This window comes from Calliphora vicina, chromosome 1 (genome assembly GCF_958450345.1).
Source record: "Calliphora vicina chromosome 1, idCalVici1.1, whole genome shotgun sequence".
Classification (NCBI taxonomy): domain Eukaryota; kingdom Metazoa; phylum Arthropoda; class Insecta; order Diptera; family Calliphoridae; genus Calliphora; species Calliphora vicina.
Genome location: NC_088780.1, coordinates 70838202 through 70865608, shown reverse-complemented (window position 1 = coordinate 70865608; position 27407 = coordinate 70838202). Strand labels below are relative to the sequence as shown.

The 27407-nt window shown below is 33.6% G+C and overlaps 1 protein-coding gene across 1 annotated transcript in view; it reads right to left on the bottom strand.

Annotated features, from left to right (window-relative positions):
* Positions 1-1524: 1524 nt before the first annotated feature.
* Positions 1525-27407, bottom strand: part of Pnn (desmosome associated protein-like protein pinnin) — an 86455-nt gene continuing 60572 nt past the window's right edge. Inside the window, exons 2-3 of the mRNA XM_065514961.1 lie at positions 1713-2512; positions 1525-1651 (exon numbers count right to left, since the gene is read on the bottom strand). Of these exons, the coding sequence (XP_065371033.1) occupies positions 1569-1651; positions 1713-2512 (883 nt within the window). The 3' untranslated portion in view covers positions 1525-1568. The remainder of the gene's footprint in view (positions 1652-1712; positions 2513-27407) is intronic.

Genomic DNA, 27407 nt, shown 5'->3' with positions numbered 1-27407 from the left:
AGCAAGATTGTGTGTTGATGAACAAATTTGTGAGACAAAGACTAAACACTATATGAAACAATACACTGAACCCATGGGTTGACAAATTGTTTCTTATGTGCGATGATTCCGGATTTTGCTATTCGTTTGAAATTTATTCCGGCGACGACGACCATCGTGAGGAAAATTAACCGAATTTGGGTGCATCTGCGAAAGTTGATTTTGCTATTCGTTTGAAATTTATTCCGGCGACGACGACCATCGTGAGGAAAATTAACCGAATTTGGGTGCATCTGCGAAAGTTGTGGTGCGATTGCCTCGCTGTGTTCCTCGATTCATAAATCACTCCATAATTACTACACATCGATTCCCTTGATGGCATATTTGCTTACACAAGGCATCTATTCGCTTGAAACAGAACGCCGTCCACGACTTCCACTATACAAATTACCACAGAAATTCGCCAATAGAGGTGACTGGGAACGTTTCATAAAATCGACGTCTTAACAGTTTCATGGAATGACAATAAGATTGTAAATATGACATAAACAATGGTTGGAATGAAGCCATATATTTTGGCCGATAGTCAAACGCCTGAGAATGCACTAACCATTGAGCGATATCATAAAAAGAAAAAGGTAATGGAATGCATTCCATGTCCAAACATACTTCAGGAACATAACAAATACATGGGAGGTGTTGACCTTTTAGATTCGTCACTCGGCCGTAGTCATATCCGCATAAAGTCACGACGAAAGGTCTCGAAGTTGAAATTGTTGCGAAACGTCATCGCCCAATGTCTGCTCCGATGCCGCCGCGTGACATTCGCCTTGATAACGTTGGCCATTTACCAGAATATGTCAAGGAAGGGTAACCGCGATGCAAAAATCCGAAATGTACATCACGAGCAAAAGTTCGATGCCAAAAATGTGGTAAACATTTGTGTTTTTCGACGTTTTGATGAGTTTCACCAAAACTAAATGCCACTGCTGACATCTTAATGTTATTAATTCTTTATTGTTTTTGTAACTTTTTTGAATTACCTGAATAAAATATGTTGATTTTTGTTAAAAAAAATTTCTCTGATAGAAATTACACCTTTAAAATTTGTTATCTCCGGGTGCCTAGAGGTTCCACAAAGAACTAACCAGGTTTTTCTTAACTAGCTCAGGTAAAAAAACACCTATGAACAAAGTCGTAGAACAAAAGATGTTCAGAAACGTGAGTTTTATAACATTAATTTTTTTCAGCTCAAAAAAAAAAATCAGGCTATTAAGGGTTAATTAGCAGTCTCAAGTTAGCTTACAAATAAAATTTGAAAAATTTTCGAAATACATATTTGGATCGTATGTAAGTAATTCACCCTTATCGTGGTTGTCATAAACGTCTTACGCCTACGACAGTTCATGACTAGATTAAAGAAATAGTTTACATTTTATCTTTAATCTATTACGAAACTGTCGTAGGCGTAAGACGTTTACGATAACCACGATAAAGGTGATTAATCAATTACTTTTTTATATACTGACTTAATTAAAAAACAAATTTGTTTTTTTTTATTTAATATATTTTTAAATTGTAAATAAAAGTCAATTATTTATAATGACAACACTGCTACTTAACATTGGTTCTTCTGTGTATCTAATTTTATTTTCCTTCGAGTCGGGGTCACCTGAAATATATTTAAAAATGTAGTAAATTTTATAGTATTAATCACCAAAACTTATAGTTACATTTTTTGTCCTTAATAACACAAATTGAAGATGCTATTGCATTAGCTGTTACTGAGGAGTTATCAAAATCATCGTCTATCTTATCAGATGACATGTTCGCATCCTCGCCGGTATCATATTCCGGAATTTGTAAATTTTCTTCTAATTTTATTAAATTTAACTTCAGATCTTCTTTCTTTTTATTAATAATTGCATCAATATCATATAAACTTTCAGCTAACAATTTTTCGGTTTTATTCGTCAACACCTTTGGTCGATAGTATATACATGGAGTAGTTTTAGTTTTAATAAAGGTTTTTAAGCCTTTCATAGAATTTTCCCAAATTTCATAGTCTTTTATACGACTCATTTTTGACTCCAATCTTTTTATTTCCATTTGTTTGCGTTTTCTGTCAACGAATAATGTTTCACGTTCTCTTTTAATCGATTCTTTTTCCAGAATTTCTTGCTCTTCTAATTTTTTTTCAATTTGTGCTTTTTTTTCTTCTTTTTGCTTCAGACGAGACTCTTCTTGGCAAAATTTATGTAAAGTGCCCAAAAGGGATCCAAACATACGGCGGTTTCTTGCTCTAGATTCAGAATCTGCACACTGTGCTGCAACAATTTCTTGTCGTGATGGTAATTCTCTAATAACCCGTGACGTTAGTCTTGGCCTTAATTCTGAATTATTGTATCTTGCGGTTGGGGATGATAATCGTTTAAAAACAGACTTCGAATTATTTGCTCTTTTCTTTGAACCAGATGAGTCCTGAAAATGTTTAATGGCCTTATCATCATCACAACGTTTTATTTCATTTGATCTAAAAAAAAAGATTGTTTTGTAAGTACTTTAGCGTTTTATTAAATTAAATTTGGATGAACTATTTTCTACATTGTTTTTTAAAAATTCACTATTTTACCAAAGATATGATTTTATAAAAACATAGCTATAGTTATGTACAAGGTCCTGTTGGAACCACATGTTTTCCAATCCCAATTCATCAAGTTGCGGCAAAAAGAACTCGCTGATCATTGCTCTGTAGCGCTCACCATTCACAGTAACCGTTTGGCCCGCGACGTCTTCGAAGAAAAAAGGTCCGATGACTCCTCGAGCGAAAACAGCACACCATACAGAGACTTTGAGCGGGTGTAATGGCTCTTTGTGGGTTACACGCGGATTTCCAGTGCCCCGGAAAAAATTTTGCTTCTTTACGTACCCGCTAAGATGGAAATGGGCATCATCACTCATGATTATTTTTGATGAAAAAACCGACCGATTATTGGTCAAATAAATAGTCAGCAATATTCCGAGTTCTGGAGCAGTGTAGCGTAACATTGTTTATTAACGTGTATTTCGCATGTGTTTACTACACAAATGTCAAAACAGAACTGACATTGCAAAATTTATAGCATTTTCTGATAGGAGGATTACTTTTGCGCCACCTTGTATAATAATTGATTAATTTACAAAACCCCTTGTATTCTTGTATCGAGTGCATTATTGTATTCCAATACAATAGTGTAAGCTTGTTGTTGGATGGGTTTTCACAAACTAATAAACAAAAAGTGTATTTAATTATTAAATTTTAATACAAGATACACGATACAGATTGTTGTGAATTAAGCAAATATTAAGAGAACATTTTTGATTTATGGGAAGGACTTACGGAGATGAAATTCTTAATAATTTTTACCACAAATACGGAAACCTTATTATTCTATGCTTATATTTATTTTAACAATTGGTCAATTCACAAGGTCCCTTATCATGTCATATTGTCATAATGTCCTAATATTTCACAATGATTTTGACTGCTTTTCAAGGAAAAAATGTCCTAAAATAATATTACTCTGTATGTTATGTTTATTGTGTTATCGTAACCAACCAGAAGACACCTGTGCCGAATGCCTAAGAGTCGGTTAAGCCGAGCCGCCGAATCGTGATATATTAGGACATTATGAAAATAAGACTGATATGAGACCTTGTGAATTGACCAAATATTAGAAAGGAAACATCGCACTATAGCCCCAATGACAGGTTTTTGAGGCAAAAATCCATATTTGAAGTTTCGAATATTCCAAAAGCAATGATTGCAATTTGTCCCTACTAAAGGCCTGCACAAGACAACATTTTGTTGAAAAATGTCTTACTTCAAAAATTATGACATTATGAAAATAAGACTGATATGAGACCTTGTGAATTGACCAAATATTAGAAAGGAAACATCGCACTATAGCCCCAATGACAGGTTTTTGAGGCAAAAATCCATATTTGAAGTTTCGAATATTCCAAAAGCAATGATTGCAATTTGTCCCTACTAAAGGCCTGCACAAGACAACATTTTGTTGAAAAATGTCTTACTTCAAAAATTAATGCTTTGTTATGTTGTGTCGATGTGCACATCATGTTGCTCACTGTCATTGCACCAAACACATTAAGCTAATTCACAAGGTGTCCTAATTTCAGAAGTACTAAAATAATAACAAGAAAAAATACGACTGTTGTGAACAACCCCTCATAACTAAGTGTGTTATTTCAAATCTAAATCAGCTGATATAAAAGACAGATACAAAATAAAACAATAACAAAAATTTTCTTTAACAATGCCAAGTGAGAAATCTAAAATAATATCCGGTTTGTGCGAAAAATACATTTTCGAGGTGGTAATGGCTGACTCAAGTAAATAAAGATTATCTTAAATTTGTTTGCATATTATTCTGCAACCACTTTTACACTTTTACGAAAACAAATTTTGTTCAAAAAATAATTGTAAACAAAAACAGCTGATTATCAGAGACCTGTGTCGAACACTTTTATCGGTGGCGGCGGCTTGTGAAAAATGGTATGGCGGCTTTGCATAATTTTTCCAGACTATAACTTTTTGACTGCGATTCTCAGTGTCGGCTCCCGAATATTATCAGCGACTCGGCGGCTCGGCGTATGCGGCTATTAGGGTTCGGCGCAGGTCTCTGCTGGTTGGTTACGACAGCACAATAAACATAGCTAACAGAGTAGTAATAGTTTAGGACATTTTTTGCTTGAATGGCAACAATAACATTTTTAAACCATTGTGAAATATTAGAACATTAACACAATATGACATGATAAGAGACCTTGTGAATTGACCAATTGTACCATGTTATCTCGCCGAGCAAACCATGTTGTACCATGTCATACCTATAACTATTTGATGTTACTGTTGTTAAGTGTGCTAGCTTGAGTTGATTTGATTTTAACAAGTGTCGCATTGTTACGCAGAATAAAATTTGCAAAGCAGTATGAAATTGTATTGGAAAAAGTGGTATAGATACAAAAAAGAGGGAAATAAATCTGTAACTTCTAAACTGTTAGTCCAATTTTTAAAACTATCATATTTCTTCGTCTGTGTTCTGATTTAAAAATAATTACATATATAGAATCTACTCATCGCTCACTACATAAAACCATTAGAGTTGGGTTTATTAGCTCAGTGAAGTGACCGCTTTTTTCAGCTCAGCACACTGAAATGAACTAGGTCGCTCTTTTAGCTCAGTATGTTGTATAATGACCATTTCATTTTGAGAATTGCTTGTAGTGAATTAAATCTAATCTGTTCTTAGTTGTAAAAACACACAGTCTTTTGACAATTAGAGATTTATGCGTGAAATAATTGATTAAAATTTTAAAAAATCAAATTGTATTTTATTTAAACTAATATTTTTGTGGAAAAAAAAGTTCATTTTTTATTATTTATAATTTCCGATGCTAACCAAATGTTTAGACAATATTTGTTAAGTAGAACATTCACTAACTATAAGATATTCTTTTACCACAAAATAATAAAAATACCAAAAAACTCAAGATATTAACTGGAATTTGAAAAAGGAAAAATATTTTGATGATCTGATAATTGTGATCCAAAATAAAAATGTGACAATAACTAAACCAAAATGAATATTGTTGCTATTTTTTGGGGGTTTTCCCATTTACATAATGTTAGTTATCAATTGGCAAAATATATATTTTTTACCTGACTTTTACAACTTATATATGGGGCATTTCACGTCAAGTGAACCAACTTTTGAAATCGATGTCTTCCGATCGCGATGAAATTTGCACCAATGTTAGTTCTATTGGATAGTAATTCGGACACCATTTTTCAACAAGATCGGTCAAGAACTCTCTGAGTTATAGGAGGTCAAAATTTGACATTTTGGCCAAACAGGTGTTTTTTTTTATCCATATAACTTATTACCTATTGTTCTTAGCAAAATGTGTCCCAAATAGTTTAGATAGCTATTTATGCAATCTTTCGAAAAAAAAAATAAAAAAATTTAATAAAATATTTTTGATTTTTTTTTTTAAATCAAAAATATTTTTGACTTTTTTTTTCACTTTTTATTTTTTTTTTTTATTTTTTTTAAGAAAGCTTAGGTCTTTTCCTAAGCGACCTATATGGTCGCTTAGTGGGATGCGAGTGGGATATCTATCAAAAAAAATATTTTGTAACTCAAGATTTAAAATTTTTGATTTTTTTTGCAAAATCAAAAACTTTGTTGACTTTTTTTAAAAAAATGGACCCATTTTTTAATTTTTTTTTTTGCTCAGAAGAAAGCTTATGTGTTTTCCTTTAACACCCTTTTTGTCGCTTAGTGGGATGCGAGTGGGATATCTATAAAAAAAATGTTTTGTAACTCAAGACATACAATTTTTTACTTTTTTTTTGAAAAATCAAAAACCTTTTTGACTTTTTTTTTTCAAAATGGACTCTTTTTTTTATTAATTTTTTTTCTCAAAAGAAAGCTTAGGTCTTTTCCTTTAAAACCTTTTTGGTCGCTTAGTGGGATGCGAGTGGGATATCTATCAAAATAAATGTTTTGTAACTTAAGACAAATGTTTTTAAATTGTTTTTTTTCATATATGTGTGTAAGTGTTTCTAAAACCTTAAAAATAAAAACCACAACAACTGACCGATAATAGCCACTGGAGGGGTGCAATATGAGGCCGACCGCTATTAATTTTCCACCCCCAAAATTTGTCTGAGTTTTGTATCTTGCGGCTTTTTTAGTCAATCCTAGAGGTAGTTTTCAGCGCACGTGATTTTCATTGTTAAAATATCAGGTGCCCCAGAAACAAATTTTTGGAATCAAGTGGAAATATTTTATGGCCCTTCTCCGAAGTACCAGTTTATTTATTATTTTATGACATTTGACTTTAAGAAGTGGGTGGAGAGGTTGGTTTTTTATATGGTGGTTTATTTTTATTATTATTTGTTACATTTGGTTAAACTAGGTACTTTAGTATGTAAGCCCTTCTTGACCCTAATAAAAGATTTTAGACTCATTCATTAAAACGTACTACCTATATGATCTTAAAAAACTATTTATTGTCATTCTGAAGACATACGGAAATCAGTTTTTTAGAAACAGCGTTAAAGTTAAGACGTGTGTTATTTACATAAATACTTACAAAATTCAAAATGTCTACGACTTCTAAAAAGGCTAAGGTTGAAAATGAAATTTATTCGTCTTTTTGTTTTAATCCCTTTAACAAAATGAAGCACAGATCATCAGATATGCGAAATATTTCCGACGGCTTATTAAAAAAATTCCCTACGCTGTCAAAACGATTGAAAATTTGTGGATCATGCAGGAAAGAGCTCGGAAAGTTGAACGAATTACCGAATTTGAATAGTAATGAGCCTTGCGTTGAAGTTATTCCAGATGAAGACAAAAGTAATTCCGAGAATGAAGACAGAACTGTTGATGATGATGGTTATTCTAACTTTTCAAATTCAACGAATGAGTGTCGAAACCAATACTATAAGGATGCAGTAGAAGTTCTTGATCAAATAAAAGAGAAATACAAAATGTCACAGAGTGAAGCTGAAAGAATTAAACTTCTCACGCTTGCTCCAAGAACATGGAGTTCTGCAAAAACAATTACTGAGTTTGGAACGTCTCAACGAAAAGCAAGAATTGCTAAACAATTGGTGGCTGAGCATGGGATTCTCACACTCCCAAACAAAAAGATGGGAAAAACTTTGGAAACTTTCGGAAAGGCTAATGTGTCTAGTTTTTCTGCGTAAGTTTAATTTTTAAGGTTTACACACAAATTTGAAAAAAATTTAAATAGTGCAAATATAAAAACATTTGTCTTGAGTTACAAAACATTTATTTTGATAGATATCCCACTCGCATCCCACTAAGCGACCAAAAAGGTTTTAAAGGAAAAGACCTAAGCTTTCTTTTGAGAAAAAAAATTAATAAAAAAAGAGTCCATTTTGGAAAAAAAAGTCAAAAAGGTTTTTGATTTTTAAAAAAAAAGTAAAAAATTGTATGTCTTGAGTTACAAAACATTTTTTTTATAGATATCCCACTCGCATCCCACTAAGCGACAAAAAGGGTGTTAAAGGAAAACACATAAGCTTTCTTCTGAGCAAAAAAAAAAAATTAAAAAATGGGTCCATTTTTTTAAAAAAAGTCAACAAAGTTTTTGATTTTGCAAAAAAATTCAAAAATTTTAAATCTTGAGTTACAAAATATTTTTTTTGATAGATATCCCACTCGCATCCCACTAAGCGACCATATAGGTCGCTTAGGAAAAGACCTAAGCTTTCTTAAAAAAAATAAAAAGGGCCCATTTTGAAAAAAAAGTCAAAAATATTTTTGATTTAAAAAAAAAATCAAAAATATTTTATTAAATTTTTTTAATTTTTTTTTTCGAAAGATTGCATAAATAGCTATCTAAACTATTTGGGACACATTTTGCTAAGAACAATAGGTAATAAGTTATATGGATAAAAAAAACACCTGTTTGGCCAAAATGTCAAATTTGATTTTGATGATTTTACAAGTCCTTGTGTCTGCAAAATGAGGCATTTAGGAAGGCCTCTTTACTGCATCTTTTTCCCGCTGGGTATATAAATTCACACTCATTCAATAGCACACATATACAAATTCATGAAAACAAAAACAATTTGAATAACTCTAATAATTCTTGAAACAGTTCATACAAACGTTGTATCATATCAAAGCAAAAATATATACGCGGCAGCATACGATCATATACATACATAACAAACCTACATTCGAATGATCGTTTTATTTTTGTAGGACACAATACTCACTCACTTTTCAATGTCAGTGAGCGAAAGAATGTTACAGAATTGACGAGTAAAGTGAAACATTGAAGATGACAAATGAATGTGCTTGTGCAGCTCTTTCATGAGTACTGAAAGAAACATGAGCATAAAACAAAACCACTCAGTTGAAAACGCTCAGTATGATGAATGATTCACTTCGTTCAGTTGAGTGAATAGTTCAATTGAACTAGGTCATTCATGAGCTACACAACTCTAAAAACCATAGCTATCAATTATCTCTTATAACTTAGGAGATATTCGCATTTGAAAATTAAATTTTCAATATTTTTACCCACCGTTATTTTTGAAAAACCATCTTTACATTACATCTTTTAAATGAAACCAAATTTGAAACTTAAACTCGAAAACACTTTCTTTTTGCGCATGTGAAATTTCATTCAAAACGGAATAATCGTTTAGAAGTTACAGATTTATTTCCCTCTTTTTCTGTACCACTGTGCGACGTCTATTGTCAAAGAAGTCAAAATTATTTAATTTAGCAATGTAATTATCAAATGCCCCTTTAATAATGTTCGGACGGTTGTTCCTAAGTCAGGTAATATTTAAAATATGTGAGAAACATTACATTTTTAATTCCATGCAAATTATTTTCATTTTATGGCTTCCATTCCACATATTCCTTTTTTATTGAAGTCGACAGTCGGTTCTACGCACCGGAATGACCCGAGTTCACTCGGCCAAGGGCTGTCAACCCAGCAACAACAAAAACTATACAATTTTTAATTTCGGAGCTGCACCTTCCGGCATTGCTGCTCCGTATTTTACTGGTCCGTGCCGGAGTAGAAAAAAATCCAGGACCATGGTTCTGCACGGTTTGCCAGAACCGACTGCACCACATGTCAACACAATTAAGGTGCAACTCTTGTTTGGGTTGGTGTCAACCTCAGGAATTGTTCCGGACTTACCCATGAAAGGGAGTGGGCAGAGAATTACGTTGCCCCATGCTGCCAGCGACGTAGTTCATCGGCGTCTTCGGCATCATCGTCATCATCTTACACCACACAGCCACCCTCCCCACCGCAATCACAACAACAGCAGCAAGTACAACAGCAGCAGCAACAACCATCGCCGCTCACACCATTGATTACAGTCCGTAGACCTCGGGGTGATATCCATATTGCAGTTCAACTGCAATGGCCTCCAAGGGAAGATTTCCAAGATAAACCGATTTATGCGCCAACACAACATCGTGGTCGGTGCGTTCCAGGAGAATAAACTCACGAGTAATTCCAGTCTGCAAAGTTGCAACGGATACAACGTTCTCCGAAAAGACCGCACAAGAGGCAACGGTGGAGGCATCGCATTTATCACACACAGTATTGTGTATGATAGAGCTCTTTTTCTCGATCTGAATTCTAGAGACCAATATCTTGCAGTTCAGGGTATTGAGGTCAGATCGGGAGATACGGAGTTGGAGTTGTCCAGCAGGCTACCATCCCGACATTAGGACCTTACTAGATGGTGACTCAAATCTCTGGCACTCAAATCTTTAGGAAGACCAGAGAGGAGCGTGCTGGCGGAACAGATAGACGAATCCACCTTCTGCACACCGAATGATGATGCCCCCACACGGATTATGGGTAATTGCGCTAGTTCGCCAGATATAACAATAGCGAGTCCTGGTCTGATTAACTGCACAACCTGGCCTGCAGTTATATCTCTAGGTTCAGACCATTTACCCATAATCGTTTGTCTGGACAGACATCAACCAAAAGAAAGCAGACTGGCACGGCTTCAGGGAATTTACTGATCGCATCTTCAATGGTCTACCGATTCCCTCCAACGTACACAAAGCAGAGAGGAAGTTTCGCGAAATCGTCACCGCAGCCGCCGCTCGCTTCATTCTCGCTGGTAGAATATCCGTAATGCGACCGCACTTCCCAGCAGAAGCAGCGGGACTCGCAGATGAGCGTGATAACATCCGAAGTACCAACCCTGACGACCCTAGGATCGCCCAGCTGAACCGCGATATCAGCAGGTTGGTAAATGAGGACAAGCGAAACAAATGGTTGGATCATTTGAAGAACTGCAACCTAAGTTCTGGAGTTGGCAAGTTGTGGTCCACAGTTCGGTCTCTCTCCAACCCGACAAAGAAGGATGATAGGGTCGCGATTAAGTTTGCAGACAACACCATATCCGATCCTAAACGGTGCGCGCGCGCTTTTTGCCGGTAATTCATTGAGCACCCCGAGAGAGACAAGGCGAAAAGAAGAATTGTCCGCAAACTACACGATCTTCCAGTCTCGGACACACCACAACTTTACAGGCCAACAGAAGTTGCAGAAGCCATCAATTGGACCTGATGGGATATCCATGCTGATGCTAAAACACCTAGGCGAGCGGGGAGTCTAGTACCTGACAATGGTTTTTAACCTGTCAGTGAGGAGCTTAACTATACCCGATGTCTGGAAAATGGGTGAGTGATCCCATTGCTAAAACCTGGGAAAATCGCGAGGGACAATCGTACAGGCCGATTTCCCTCCTGTCACCTGTAGCGAAGACACTCGAAGCTCTTCTCCTCCCCCAGCTGACCCGTCAACTACCAGCAGCTCGTCACCAGCATGGATTCCGAAAGATGCACAGCACCACCACAGCATTATCCGCCATAGTCATTCAGATCTCACAGGGCTTAAATCTGTAGAGGCCTTGTGAACAGACTTGACCTGTCGAAAGCATTCGACACTGTCAGTCACGCCACACTCTTCAACACGAAGAGATGGATAGTGAATTATCTGAGTGGCAGGCAGTCGTTCGTGGAGTTTAGAGACAAATGCTTAAAACTCCGTAGAGTTAAACAAGGAGTCCTTCAGGGCGGGGTCCTGTCGCCACTCCTGTTTAACTTCTACCTCTCTAAACTCCCAGTGCGCCCACATGGTGTGGAGTTATCACCTATGCGGACGACTGCACCATCTTGGCGACAGGTCACAACGTTGATGAGCTTTGCGGTTTGGTAAATGGTTATCTCAACGAAATCCACAATTTCTTCACTGTACGTAACCTGCAGCTATCACCAACGAAGTCATCGGCAACACTCTTCACCACCTGGACGAAGGAGGTAAAACACAACTTAGGCATAATGGTCGACGGCGTACAAATTCCGACCGTTAACCACCCGAAAATCTTGGGGGTCACTTTTGTTAGCCTTTTTACCTCCTCAGCACACGCCACTGCAAACGCATAAACTGCGAAATAGGAACAAGATCCTCAAGGCACTAGCCGTCAGCACTTGGGGTATGGACAAAGAAACCTTGCTAGCAACCTACAAGACGATTGGCCGGTCAGTGGTTAACTATGCTGCTTTAGTGTGGTCGCCTTCGTTAAGTGATACTCAGTGGAGAAATATTTAAAGCTGTCAAAATGCAACCTTAAGGACCGTCACAGGCTGCCTCCAAATTACCTCCGAACGCCACCTTCACGAGGAAACTAAGGTTCTACCGGTCAGGGAACATAACGTCATGCTAACGCAACAGTTCCTACTACGTCCAGTAGATTTATGGACCCACCCAGCAGAAGTAGCACAATTCCTTGGACTTGATCTTGCAGAACCCCCAGATTAAATATTGTAAAATTGTTGAAGCTGCTACAACAACAACAACTAAATATTTGGTCAATTCAAAGCGATTCTCTTATCATGTCATATTGTCATAATGTCCTAATATTTCACAACGGTTTTTATTGCTTTTCAAGCAAAAAATGTCCTAAAATAATACTACTTTGTATGCTATGTATCGTAACCAAGCAGCAGAGACCTGCGCCGAATGCCTACGAGTCGGTTAAGCCGAGCCGCCGAGTCGTGATATATTAGGACGTTATGACAATATGACTGATAAGAGTATTTGTGAATTGACCAATTGTAAATTTTTGGAAAAAACCCATTGACATACTTTCGTGTTTTCTAGGTAAAAATATATTCATATTTATATATTTACCTAAATTCATTTAGAAACATTTGCATAAAATTTTTTCCAAAAGAAATCATAATTTTTACTAATTGTATTGCACATAGTAAATCTGTGGTCACAAGCAATAACCGCCTAATTCAAAAAACATGTTTTTGAGAAAAAGCTATTTATAGTTATAAAAGCGATTCTGAAAAAAATAAAAGATTGCATTAGAAAAAGTAGAATGCAGAATCAAAGAAAAACGGTATAAATTTCCTGTGTAAGGTGTTATAAAATAAATAATGTTTTAAGTACTATATTACCTTGAAATTTAAATTTTAGAGGATCGTAACTTGTTGAGAAATATTTTTAATATACCTCAACTAGAGATTCTAATCGGGACTGATTTTTGAAAATCCCGGGGTTTCGGGATTTTCGGGAAATGTAAAATCCCGAAAATTATAAGAAAAAAACATAATTATGTCTTTACAATTGAAAGTAAATTTTTTATTTAGCAATTAATTTTTATTAGACACTAAAAAGCATACTATTGCATCTATGGTTTCGTCTGCCATTCTAGAACGAATTTTGTTTCCGACATATGCTGCTGCCGAAAAACATCTTTCATATTGGCAAAACCGTTTGCAGATACTTATAACAAATCTGCAAGTATTTTCCTCTTGTTCCTTCAGAAATAAAGTGATCTATTTCTTTTGCAATTTGCAAATCTGCATTATAACTTGGTTTCGTTAATAATATCTTTTAGCCTTTGAGCAATCGAAATATTTTCATTTTGTTCGAGCTCCTCATCTGAGATAAAATCAATTTCGTTTGAAGAGGATTTAAATTGAGTTTTGTTAGATAACTTACAAAAAATGTGAAGAATTGATTTTCCAGAGCCCCACTCTAGGAAAACCAAAAATACCGCTTTCCTTTATTAACTATGTTGAAGCAGGAGTTGCGCTTAACAACTTTGCTGAACATCACTTTGCGATATTCGGGCATGTAGAATGTCAAAATGCATAAAAAAGGCACACAAAATGACAATATCCCCTATTTGTTTATGAAAAACAGGATTTGGAAAATCCCGGGATTTAAAATTAAAAAATCCCGGGCTTCGGGGATTAAGAAATCAGGATTCCCCGTTTGGCATCTCTAACCTCAACCCTAAATTTAATTATTATATTAAACCTAAATCCATACAATATTGCATTTAAAATTATTATCATAAATGAAGTTAATTATCATTACCGTGTTATTTATAATTAGATTGTAATAATCATTAGTCTCGTTGATTATGATAATTTAGAGAAATGTAAATAATATGTAAATATATATGTGCACAGAGATGTTCACAAAATACTGGTTTACTGCAGTGATCACCATACTCTCTTTTAATTTCTCTTATACATTTGTCAGTATCAGGGTTGTCAGATTTTTTTTACCTCCATCGCCAAAAGCTAAACGAAAAATCGCCAAAAGTCGCAAAAAATATTTTGTTTGAGTTCTTTATTGTAACATACATACTTATTTATGTATTATAAAGTCAATTTATTTCGGTTTAAATCTAGTGCATTAGTTATTTATATTAAATTGATATCAAAAGTATTTTTTGTTTTCAAAAATTAATTGCATAAATCAATAATATACCGCATTCTCTGAAGTTTCATTATCACTACTTTGTATATCATACATTGTATTATAATTAAACTTTTTTAACATTTTATCTGTAGGCTGAAATGAATTGCAACAAAATTTATGAAGATTCCTATAACTTATTTATCTTATCAATGAATCTTAAAGTTCATATTGAATTTTATTACACAAGCGAGATTTGGTATAAGCCTTAATAGATAAGTCTTAATATCCTTTCTACGCAAGCATTGCTGGTTGGTAAAATTAACATATTGAGAACGGTCAATGCCAAGTCTTTAAAATTAAATGTTCCTGCTGCATAGCAATAATTGTAAACTGCTGGCTAAAAATCTAATTTTTTTTTTGGAATTTCACCTTTAAATATCTAAGTCCAATTGATATATGCTAATTTTGACCATTGCAATTCATATTCCCCCGCAGATACTTTTGGATTTAAAAATAAAGTTAATGAATTTTGAACTACCGACAATATTGATAATTCATTATATAAGTAATAATGAAAATTCATTATATACACTGAATCAATTAAGTCTCCGTACAGACATACTCATAATATAAACTAGCTATTTATGGTCACTTTTCAATACATATTTAAACCTTTTTTTAATTAATTTTATAAAAAAATTTATAAACTAGAAATCAACATAAAAAAAATACAAACATTTTCATTAAAAACATAAAAATTTACATAAATTCAATAATTGTACTAAAAGTATCACCAAAAAAGTCTCCGTACAGTTGACCGTTTTAAAGCAAGGAACCACAATATTAAAATTAATTGCATTTAATATGTGGTAGGTCCTCCTTTCTGAGCAATTGCAGCATTTAAATGGCAGTGCATGGAATGGACCAGCTTTGTTGTTGTCAGGGAATCTATTTTGTACCACTCTTCCATTATAACAGCTTTTAGCTGATCATTACTCGTTATATTGTGCTGCCAAATCTTACTTTCCAAGTGATCCCATAGATGCTCAATCGGGTTGAGATCTGACTGAGCTGAGCGATTTAAGTGCTTAGGAACATTATAAATAAGTCACTTTACTAATCTAGAGGTGTGTTTGGGATCGTTGTTTTGTTGGAAGCAATACAAACGTCCCAAGCCTAATTTTTCAGAACTTTGTCTTAAGTTTTCTTTTAATATATTAAGGTATGCATATTTATCCATCGTGTTTTCAACAAAAATAAGATTTCCCACCCCAGATGAAGCCATCCAACCCCAAACAATAACGTTACCTCCTCCATGCTTTACGGTTAGCGTCAAATGCTTCGGATTCGTTTCAGTATTTGGCTTTCTCCATAACATTTCTATTCCATCAGAACCAAAAACATTCAATTTACTTTCATCGCTAAAAATAACTCGATCCCAAAATAAACAAGTAAGAAAGTATGGTCGGTCAAGCCCGACCATATAATACCCGACACTAAGTAAAAGAGCAAAAACATTTTTCATTTAAAATTTCAATAATTTATATTTTTGAGTGATTTTCGGAAGTTGGCCTTATATGGGGGCTATGACCAATTATGGACCGATCATCATAAAATTAGGTAGTGTGATTTATGTCTATATGAAAGTTTACTATGTTGAATTTTGTGAGTATACCATTTGTGATTTATGCACGTTAAAGTGGTTTTCGGAAGCGGGTCTATATGGGAGCTATGACGAATTATGGACCGATTGTAACAAAATTTGGTGACATGAATTTTGTGTATATAAAAGTTATTTGGAGCTCAATTTGTGGAGATACATTTATAAATTAAACATTTATGACCGATAAAGTACAATTTCCGAAGGTCATTTGTATGGGGGCTAGGTGAAATAATGGACCGATTTCAGCCAGTTTCAATAGGCTTGGTCCTTGGGCCGAAAAAATAATATGTACCAAATTTGATCGAAATATCTTGAAAATTGCGATCTGTACTCTGCGCATGGACAGCCAGCCAGCCAACCAGACGGACGGACATCGTTCAATCGACTCAGAAAGTGATTCTAAGTCGATCGGTATAATTTAAGGTGGGTGTTAGACTAATATTTTTGGGCGTTACAAACATCTGCACAAACGCATTATACCCTCCCCACTATGGTGGCGTAATCCAATCTCTTTTTCATGTTCACTTTTCGAACAAGGGACTTCTTACGGCTTACTCGACCATTGTATCCATTTAGTTTAAGAGCGTTTCTTCCAGTTTGGGGGTTTGCCGTTAATTCATCACTAGTTTTCAAGTTTCCTTCAATTACATATGCATCAATTTTTGGATTACCCTCTACAAATCGTACAATTCTTCTCTCTAAGTGGTGGTCTATTTTTCTTGGATGGTCAGTTCTTTGTTTATTTGCCATTGTTCCGTTTTTTTTTAACTGTTGAATAACGTACTGAATAGAAGAGCGTGGTCTTTTTACAATATCCTTGATTTCGGTTAGATTTTTTCCTTCATTTAGCAAGTTAATAATAATTTTTTTTCTATCCATTAAAATTTGCTTATTTTTGGATTCCCTGACAACAACAAAGCTGGTTCATTCCATGCACAGCCATTAAAATGAAGCAATTGCTCAGAAAGGAGGACCTACCACATATTAAAAGCAATTAAGTTTAATATTGGGATTCCTTGCCTTAAAATAGTTAACTGTACGGAGACTTTTTTGGTAATACTTTTCGTACAATTATTGAATTTATGTAAATTTTTATGATTTTAAAGAAAATGTTTGTATTTTTTTTATGTTGATTTCTAGTTTATAAGATTTTTTTTAAAATGAATTGAAAAAAGGTTTAAATATGTATTGAAAAGTGACCATAAATTACTGGTTTATATTATGAGTATATCTGTACGGAGACTTAATTGATTCAGTGTAAGTACTTTGAAAAGAGTTATATTTTCTGGTAACCATTTAGCTTTTGTTTTAAAAGCTTTTTAAGTACACACAACTAATTTCTTTTAAAATTTCTACGTCATATGTATTCTTCCATTTTTATATTTTGTAATTCCGTTTCAAATTCTGTGCCAAAATCGATAAATTCCAATGGCAGAAAAGAATCCGGCGAACAAATGAGCATATTAAGTTATCAATATTTCCATTATTATTTAAAAATGACGGCTTAAATATTATAGAAGAAAAAATTAATATTGTTGAAACTATTTGATCATGTATGCTACCTGCATCCATATGTTCAGATTATAAATGATTCATTTTATTAACTATTGGGTTAAAAACTATAAAAAAAATATTTCAAGAAAAACAAATAATTTGTTAAGAATTCGCCAAATAATTCGCCAACTAGTCTGTAAATCGTCAAAAAATCGCCTTGTCGCCAATTGGAAATTTTGGTCGCCAAAAGCAATGAAAAATCGCCACGTTTGGCGAGAAATCGCCACATTTGACAGCCCTGGTCAGTATGTATCAACTCAGTGTAAAACAACTAGAGAAATAAAAATAACTGTTTTATGCATTTATTCTTATTAAATAAGCAAGGCATATTTACATATTATACTTCAATAACACTAGTTTACAAATCAAACATTTTTGTTTGCTCATGGAATGAAACTTATATTTTTGAGAAGAGCTACGGACGCTAGTTAATTGAACATTTTTTGTTTCCCACCTATACGTCAAAATTTTGAGATATATGGGTTTTTATTTTTCACCTGCCCTGAGTACAACTAATGCATACTGTAGTGTACCTAATTGTGGTATTTAAGTATTTACATCGTTTTTGGGTACTCAACACTCTGGAGAAGCTACCAGATACTTTCAGACTTGTATTATTTTGACAAATTCCAACAAAAATTAACGAGAAAAAAATAAATACTGTTTAAAACAGCGAAATGCAATGAGCTCTCAAATGAGCTCTCTTGTTTTTATTTTCACATGTACGCAAGCACACACATTGTATAAAAACAGTCAGTCTCGCATGAGCATTGATAGAAGCAGGTTGTGTTACGCTTTTATGCTTGTTTATTTCATTATTTCAGCTATTTGTTTTTGTTTTTGCCAGAGAATAATTCTCAACTCATACAACTACAATATCTAAAAACTGTAGTGGTGTGAGTTTGCATTTCGCTGGTTTAAAAGGACATCTTTCCTGTAGATAAACGTTAATAAATCTCTATTAAGTACAAAACTCTAAAGTAAAAACTATTTTAAAATATCTTATAGAAAATGTAAAATAAACCCAGTCCATTTTTGTTTTATTTTCGGAAAAATTATTCAGTCAAATCGAGGTTTTCCTATAACACAAACACTGCAAAATGCTTATTTACTTTAAAAAAATTCGTAAAAGCTTTAGATAAGACAAAACCAGCATTTCAATATTTATGCAGTGTGTTCCCGAGTTTTTCTTTGGCTAAATTAAAAGAAGGGATATTTGTGGGTCCTCAAATAAGAAAAATTTTGGGTGATACCAAATTTGAGTGTCTATTAACCGATGTTGAAAAAGCAGCATGGAATTCTTTTAAACCTGTTGTTCAAGAATATTTGGGGAATAATAAAAGTCAAAATTACAGTGATATTGTTGCGAATTTGTTACATAATTTTGAACTGATGGGCGTAAATATGTCCCTCAAAATTCAATATTTACATTCTCATGTGGATTTTATCCCGGAAAACCTCGGACACTTGAGTGACGAACATGGAGAGCATTCCCATCAAGATTTGAAGTTTTTCGATATTAATTATCAAGGTTTTTGGAATCAGAATATGCTAGGAGACTACTGTTGGAGTCTCGTGAGGGAGACAAATGAAAATAATTATAAACAAAAGACTAAAACACTTCACTTTTAATTTTTTTGTCCTAATTTAATGTACATTTTTATATGTTTCGTTTTTAAGAAATATCTCAAAAGTTTGACGTCCAGGATTTTTTAAAATATTTTTTCCGAAGTTGGAAGACCTAAATACATACATCCCCATATGTTTCAATTCATGAGCAAAAACCTTGTAAACTAGTGTAATTATATGTAATTTTTTATTAGCTCATTCTTCTTTAAGCAGTTAAAAGTAATAGACACGCATATACTTTAAAGTTGAATTGTCCAATATTTTAAAATAGATTGTGCCATTATTTTCTTTATACCTTAATAAAAGTAGTGGAGCATATTTGGACTTTTTTTGGAAGAATTTCTAAGTTCGTAAACATTGGTGCCGAAACCTTTAGATCCCAAATTATTTTTAAAGAGGAAAACCGAATGTTATTTGCAATTTTAATAAAATTTGGTAAGCAACTAATATTGATGTGTCTGTGAAGATTTAATGGAAATTTTAAGTACTAAATATTGAATTTTATTAAGATTTAAAAAATAACCGGAGTTTTTCTTTTTATTTTTCTAAAGAATATGTTAATATTTTGATTATTGATTGTGTAATTTAAACCAATTTGATCTTTGTACACTTTACAACGTGTTGGTTAATGTGTTCATAGCTTTTTTGAATTTTATATTTATTATTTCATTTAAATTGCTAGTACAACTGTACAATATTTTTCATCAAATTTTTTAATTTATATAATTTATATCATACACTTGATCAACCACGCTTAATTTCATTTACTCTTTTTATTTTTCGAATTTCTTGGTACAACTGTACATATTTGGTCAATTCACAAGGTCTATTATCAGTCATATTGTCATAATGTCTTAATATATCTCGACACTTAACCGACACTTAGGCATTCGGCGAAGCATACAGAGTACTATTATTTTAGGACATTTTTTACTTGAAAAACAATAAAAACCATTGTCGAATATTTGGACATTATGACAATATGACATGATAAGAGACCTTGTGAATTGATCAATTAAGAGTAGTCACTTTCGACATTTTGGATACAATAGATATTTCAATAAATTCTGTGCTCATTAACTTGATTTGATTATTTAAATTTAAATTTTATAAAAAAGATCAATTGAGTATATTCAACATTTTGAGGAATAAATTCGTAATATTATCCAATTTAGATCTTTATATTTCATATTGACTATTAGTCGAAATGGGTGATTTGCAAGCCCTGATAGAAATTCAAAGGAATTTATTGAGCACGGTAAAACGTCTTAATGAAAGATTTTTGTCAAAGGACAACTCGGAAAAGACACGTGGTTATATTGATGCTCTTACTTCAGAACTTGAATGTTTATTTCAGACTTTTAAATGTCAACACGATGAAATTTTAAGAGTCATTCGTGAAACTTCCTTAAACCCTATTGATGTGCCATATATGGCCGATGAGAGTTTCTTTGAGTTTTCGGAAATTTACTTTTCGAAAACTCAAAGGTCATATCTGCATGACCAGTTGGGCTTTGCTATGCCAACTGGACATGCAGATATGACCGCATCTATGGATGCAAGACTTCCTAAGATTTCCCTTCCAAAATTTTCAGGGGAATACATTGATTGGATTGCAAGACTTCGGGATATTTACTTATCATTAGCGCATACAAACGCATCTCTTTCTAAGAGTCAAACTGGAGAGGCAGCTTCTCTTATTAAGACCATTTCAGCCACAGAAGCTAACTACACTTCAGCTTGAAATATTTTAGAGACAAGATACCACAATAAACGTGCGATAGTGGGTACCCGAATTCAGAAACTTTTTAATATTCCAAAATCAGATGGCAGTTCTCAAAGCATTAAATCCTTATTGGATACTACCCAAGAATGCATTTCCTCTATGAGGAATCTGGACATTGAAACTACTACGTAGGATCCATTATTAATATATTTAATTTGTCAAAAACTTGACCTTCAGACAAGAAGAGAATGGGAACATTCATTGAAATCATCAACAGAAGTTCCAAACCGCTCAGAAATGCTTTCTTAGAAAGAACCTTTAGATCATTGGAATCATTGAATGAATTGGCACCTGTCAACAGTAAATTCTCAGGGAAACAATGCTAGGAATAAAAAACAGTCATATGTTCATAACGGCAATATTTCAAAATCAAAGTCGATTTCATGCTTGTTTTGTGGAAAGGTTCATTACCTTTCACAATGTTACAAATTTCTAGCTTTGCCTTGGAAATCTAAGAATGACTTCTTGGCTAGTAGAAATATTTGCAGAAATTGCGTTCTTTTTTCAGACCGATCCAATTGACATTATTCTAGGCTCTGACGTTTGTTCAAAAATTAAGATTCCAAAATACGTTTTTCGGATGGGTTTTTCGGGCTCATCTAAATCAATGGCAACGAACAAGATTACTTATCATAATGTTAATTTGTAGAATCTCTTAAGGGCCTCTTGGGAGCAAGAGGAGATTATTTCTGGTCGAGATTTATCTAATGAAGAATTGGCTTGTGAGAATTATTTTAAAGCTACGGTTAAGCGTAATTCATCTGGTCGCTATATGGTGAATTTACCATTTAGGTCATTATTACTGACTGGCCATTTGCCCAGACTTCATAACAATATGATCGGTGCTTTGAGACGATTTCAACAGCTTGAAACATCATTTTCTAAGCGTTCATCATTCGCCGAAAATTATAAAAATTTGTTCATACCCAGTATGCAACATTTCGAGTCAGTTCTTTTTATCGAACTTATTTCGAATTAAAATCGAAAATATGAATTTATTATGATGCTCTATCCAATCTACATTTTTTAGAATATCGTATTTTAATATTTTATAGAAATGGTGAATAATGTTCGAGTTTTTTTTTAATGTCAAATTTAATTTTTTCACAAATTGACAAATTCATATACATACATATTATTCTTTTGTCAATTTGTGAGAAAATAAAATTTTATTTATTATCCTATCAATAACATATTCATAAAAATATAGTTGAACACGAAAAATGGATCGAAGACGTCTTAAAAGAAAAGCGCAGCCAATTATTGATGTTGTTTTTGACAATTCGAATCTTCAAAATCAGCAAACATTAGAAATACATATGTGCAGAGTTTATTGCATTTGAAAATGAAAACACATCTAACGCAACATTATTGGATAATAATAAAGGTATTGAATATGCATTATTTCAAGAAGAAATTGCTCGATGGTATAAAGTATACGAAATTGTTTATATATTTAATCGAAATCGAATCATTTTAGAACATTTCTAATACCGAAAAAGGTATAGTATATCGATAAAAATTAGAATCAGAATAATAAACGATTTTCGACTCTTTATCGCTCTGCACTCTACTTAGGAAAACACGCACATTATCGACATTATATCGAAGTCGATATCGATAAAATTTTACGAAAAAATGATTCACTTTCGATATAACTTCGAATCATTTTGCATACTGGGTAATGATTTGTTTTTTCAAAATACGTTTTTCGGATGGGTTTTTTCGGGCTCATCTAAATCAATGGCAACGAACAAGATTACTTATCATAATGTTAATTTGGAGAATCTCTTAAGGGCCTCTTGGGAGCATGAGGAGATTATTTCTGGCCGAGATTTATCTAATGAAGAATTGGCTTGTGAGAATTATTTTAAAGCTACGGTTAAGCGTAATTCATCTGGTCGCTATATGGTGAATCTACCATTTAGGTCATTATTACTGACTGGCCATTTGCCCAGACTTCATAACAATATGATCTGTGCTTTGAGACGATTTCAACAGCTTGAAACATCATTTTCTAAGCGTTCATTATTCGCCGAAAATTATGACTAAAATTGGAACATATCCTGGTAGTGTTGAGGAAAATTCCTATTTCTTGCCACATCATGTTGTTTTTAAAGAAGAAAGCACTACCACAAAATTAAGGGTAGTTTTTGATGGCAGTAGCCACATTGAAGGAAGAAAGTCTTTGAATGAGGAACTTTCTCCCGGCCCTCCATTACAGAATGATCTACCAACAATTTTGAACAAATGGAGAAAACATAGAATTGTGTTCAGCGTAGATATCGAGAAAATGTTTAGGCAAGTTGATGTTACTCCTGAACATCGCAAATTTCAGCGAATTTTGTGGCGCTTTAGTCCTCAAGAGGAAATTTCTGTTTATCAATTGAATACGGTGACTTATGGCACGACATCAGCACCATACCTTTCCATTCGTGTTTTGCAACAGCTCGCTTTAGATTATATAACGGATTTTCCGTATGAATCAAAAATATTGATTACCGATTGTTGACGAAATTATTTCGGGCGCTGATTCTTTGGAAAGAGCAATTACTTTTCAAAGGAATTTATGTAATTTGTTGGGAAAAGGTAGATGTAATCTAAGAAAGTGGATTACAAACTCTGTGAAATACCCGAGGAACACAGGGAGAAATCTTTAACCTTGAAATTTGACCGTGACAATGTAGTCAAGACGCTCGGTATTCAGTGGAATACAACTACTGATTATTTTTCTTTCAAAATTAATATAGGTCAAAACCGTCCAGTTTCAAAGCGAACTATTTTATCTGAGACTGCTAGTTTGTATGACCCATTGGGTTGGTTGACCCCTAGTACTGTTATTGCGAAGTCATTATTTAAGAAACTATGGGAGATTGGGATGATAAAATTCCTCATGCAATTGAACAGAAATGGCTTCAATATAAATCCACTCTTGCTAGATTTACTGATCTCAGAATTCCACGATGGATACATTACCGTACTGGGTCTCAAGTTGAACTTCACTGTTTTTGTAATGCTTCGACAGTGGCTTATGCTGCTGCTGTTTATGCCAGGGTGATTACTTCTAATAGCTTTTTTTAATCTTTTACAAGCGAAGTCTAAAATATCTCCGATAAAGACGGTATCAATACCGAGACTTGAAATCTGTGCTGCCACTCTTTTGGTAAAATTGACCGCAAAAGTCAAAACTTCATTTTTGGATATGACAATCCAGGAAATTTTCTTTTGGAGTGATAGCTCCACAGTTTTAAGTTGGATTAGAAAACCATCATCAAATTGGACTGTTTACGTAGCCAATAGAGTTGCCGAGATCCAACGTCTTAGTAATACTTTGCAATGGAAATATGTTCCATCTGCTTTAAATCCTGTCGATTGTGCATCCAGGTGAATTTTTCCTAATGACCTAATGGAATGTAATACGTGGTGGCACGGTCCAAAGTTTTTATATGAATCACCATCTTCGTGGCCCAAATCTCTTTCAATTTTTGATACTTCTAAGGAGAGAAGAAATTCTAAAAAACTGCATTTAATTTTCACCAGCAAGAAAAGAAAGAGGAAAAGAATCCTTTCATTATCCTTGTTTTTTACTTAAATTTTCGAAAATGAGAACATTGTTGAGAGTAATGTCACTCTGTTATCGATTTGCATATAATACTACAGTAAGTCGAGTAAATAAAAATCTGAAGGAAACTGATTCTCTAAACGTGGCTACGATAAGTAATACTTTAAAAAGGTTACTTAAGATTACTAAAGCCATCGATTTTCCGGAGAATACTAGGAAACAGATTTTAAGTGGTGATACTAAACATAATTCACTTTTGAAACTAATGCCTTTCATTGGTAATGATGATTTTATTCGAGTAGGTGGTCGTTTGTATAATTCTACCTTACCATATGATGTGAAACATCCAATACTTTTGTGTAAAATTAATCCCCTTTCTAGTCTCATAATAAGAGAAGCACATGAAAACACTTTACATGGCGGCATTACCTTGACCATGTCTTACGTGAACAGAAAATATTGGATAGTATCTGGCAATCGGTTGGCTAAGAAAATTATAGGTAGTTGTATACGTTGCTTTAAATATTCAGCTAAATCTGCTACTCAGATTATGGGAAATCTACCTCCAGTGCGTCTAAACGTCACCAGACCGTTTAAGCATAGCGGCGTTGATTACGCTGGTCCAATTTCCATAAAAACCTCAACTTTCAGATCTTCTATTATATCTAAAGGATATATTTGCCTTTTCGTGTGTATGGTAACTAAAGCCATTCATTTGGAGGCAGTTTCCGACATGACAACAAATACTTTTTTAGCAGCTTTTCGCAGATTTGTATCCCGCAGAGGTGTTTGTACGGACATTTACTCAGATTGCGGTACGAATTTTATAGGTGCATCAAAAGAGCTTCAGGTCCTGTTTCACCGGAATACAAAATCCATTCCAGAAGACTTGCGCAATTCTTTAGTATCATTGGGAACGGAATGGCATTTTATTCCACCTGCCTCTCCAAATTTTTTAGGTCTATGGGAGGCGGGTGTGAAATCTGTAAAATATCATTTAAAACGAGCTATACATGACAAAATTCTAAGCTTTGAAGAGCTTACAACACTACTTTGCCAGATAGAAAGTTGTCTGAACTCGCGACCGCTATGCCCGTTGTCATTTGATCCATCTGATATGGATGCCTTGACTCCTGCCCATTTCTTAATAGGAGAGCCAACCAATTGCATCCCGGAAGAAAATCTCCTTGATATGAATATAAATCGTCTATTACGATGGAAGACAATTCAAAATCTTAAACAAAATTTTTGGAAACGTTGGTATTTGGAATATCTAAATCGCATGCAAGCTCGTCCCAGATGCTTAAATCCAAACCAGATGCCAAAAAAGGTGATCTTGTTCTAATTTCTGATGACAGATGTGGTCCTGGCCAATGGCTGATGGGTCGAATCTGTGAGGTACACAATGGCCAAGTCGGCAGGGTTCGGGTAGTATCCATTTTATCTAAAAACAAGTAAGATTGCTATATTCGGCTGTGCCGAATCTTATATACCCTTCACCAAATTATACCTTAAAATTTTAAATATTTTTAGGTAAACAAAATTTAATTTTTTAATTTTTTGTAAAAAAATTTTTTTCGATTGTTATTTTAAATTTTTGTTTTAAATTTTAAAAAATTTTTTTTTTGTCTTAAATTTTTTTTTGAAAAAAAAAAATTCGGGTTAAAATTTTTTTTTCCGATTTTGACCCATTGTAGGTCCAACTTACTATGGTCTTATATACGTTGCAAATGTCTTTGAAATATCTATCATTAGATATCCATATTGTCTATATTAATGCCTTAAGGTAGGGTCAGACTACGCAAATTATTTGACACAAGATGTTTCATGTGTTTGATCAAAACTACATCAAATAATTCATGGGTTGATTTTGTGGTCACACTGTACACATTTATTTGCCATATTTGTTTAATCAAACTACACCGAAATACTATCAAACACACGAAGGGAAAAATATATTTGCCTTGTGGTCACATTTATGGTAGAGTAACTTCGGGTAATGTGGACTACCGTTTTGTTTTTTCTAAATTTTGGCCACAATATATATGGATATTAAAAGAGTTGTGAAGCAATAAATTAGCTAATGTATTCTCTAATGGTTTTTGCAGTTGAAAATTTTTTCCGTTAATGGATAAAAAATTTATGTGAAAATATTTTAAGGAACCCAAAAATCAGCATTAAAAAAATTGGAGGGTAATATGGACCACTATATGAGGGTAATGTGGACTAGTATTTAATACATAAAATTCATGAACCAGCTAATCATGAATGATTAAAAAATTTAATTTCAATATATTTTTATTAATACAAACTAAAAAGTCGCGTTCTTGGCTTAGATAGATTGCTTACAAAGTACATAGTTATTGTCGGGTAATATGGACCAGTAGTACATAATCAAGTAATTTAAGTGGTCCACATTACACGAACTTGGGTTACAGTGGTAAAAAGTTATTTTTACCTAATAATCTAAATGTGCTTAAATTCTTACCAAATATATGCAAAACTACGTGTCCACTTTAACTATATAAAACAACCAAACATTAAATTCTACCAAGTAACTGTACCAAATTTTGTTTCTTACTTGAGCCGAAAAAAATGTTGAGCAGGCGCATTAATTTCAATACAAGAATAAAAAGTCAACATATCAATAACTCATGAAAGCAAATGTGCAATTGTCGTTTCAAACAAATTGTAAAATGTACGACAAATCAGTTTTATCATACCTTCAATAGTTTCTGAAAAAAGACACTGGTCCACATTAGACGCATAGTCCACAATACCCGAAGTTACTCTAATATTTTTTCTAAATAATTATTAAATAAAGCTGCATTAAAAACATTAAACATAAAGAAGACATTTCTACAAATTAAAATATTACTAGATTTTGCTTTACAATTAAAAGAATGGTGAAATTT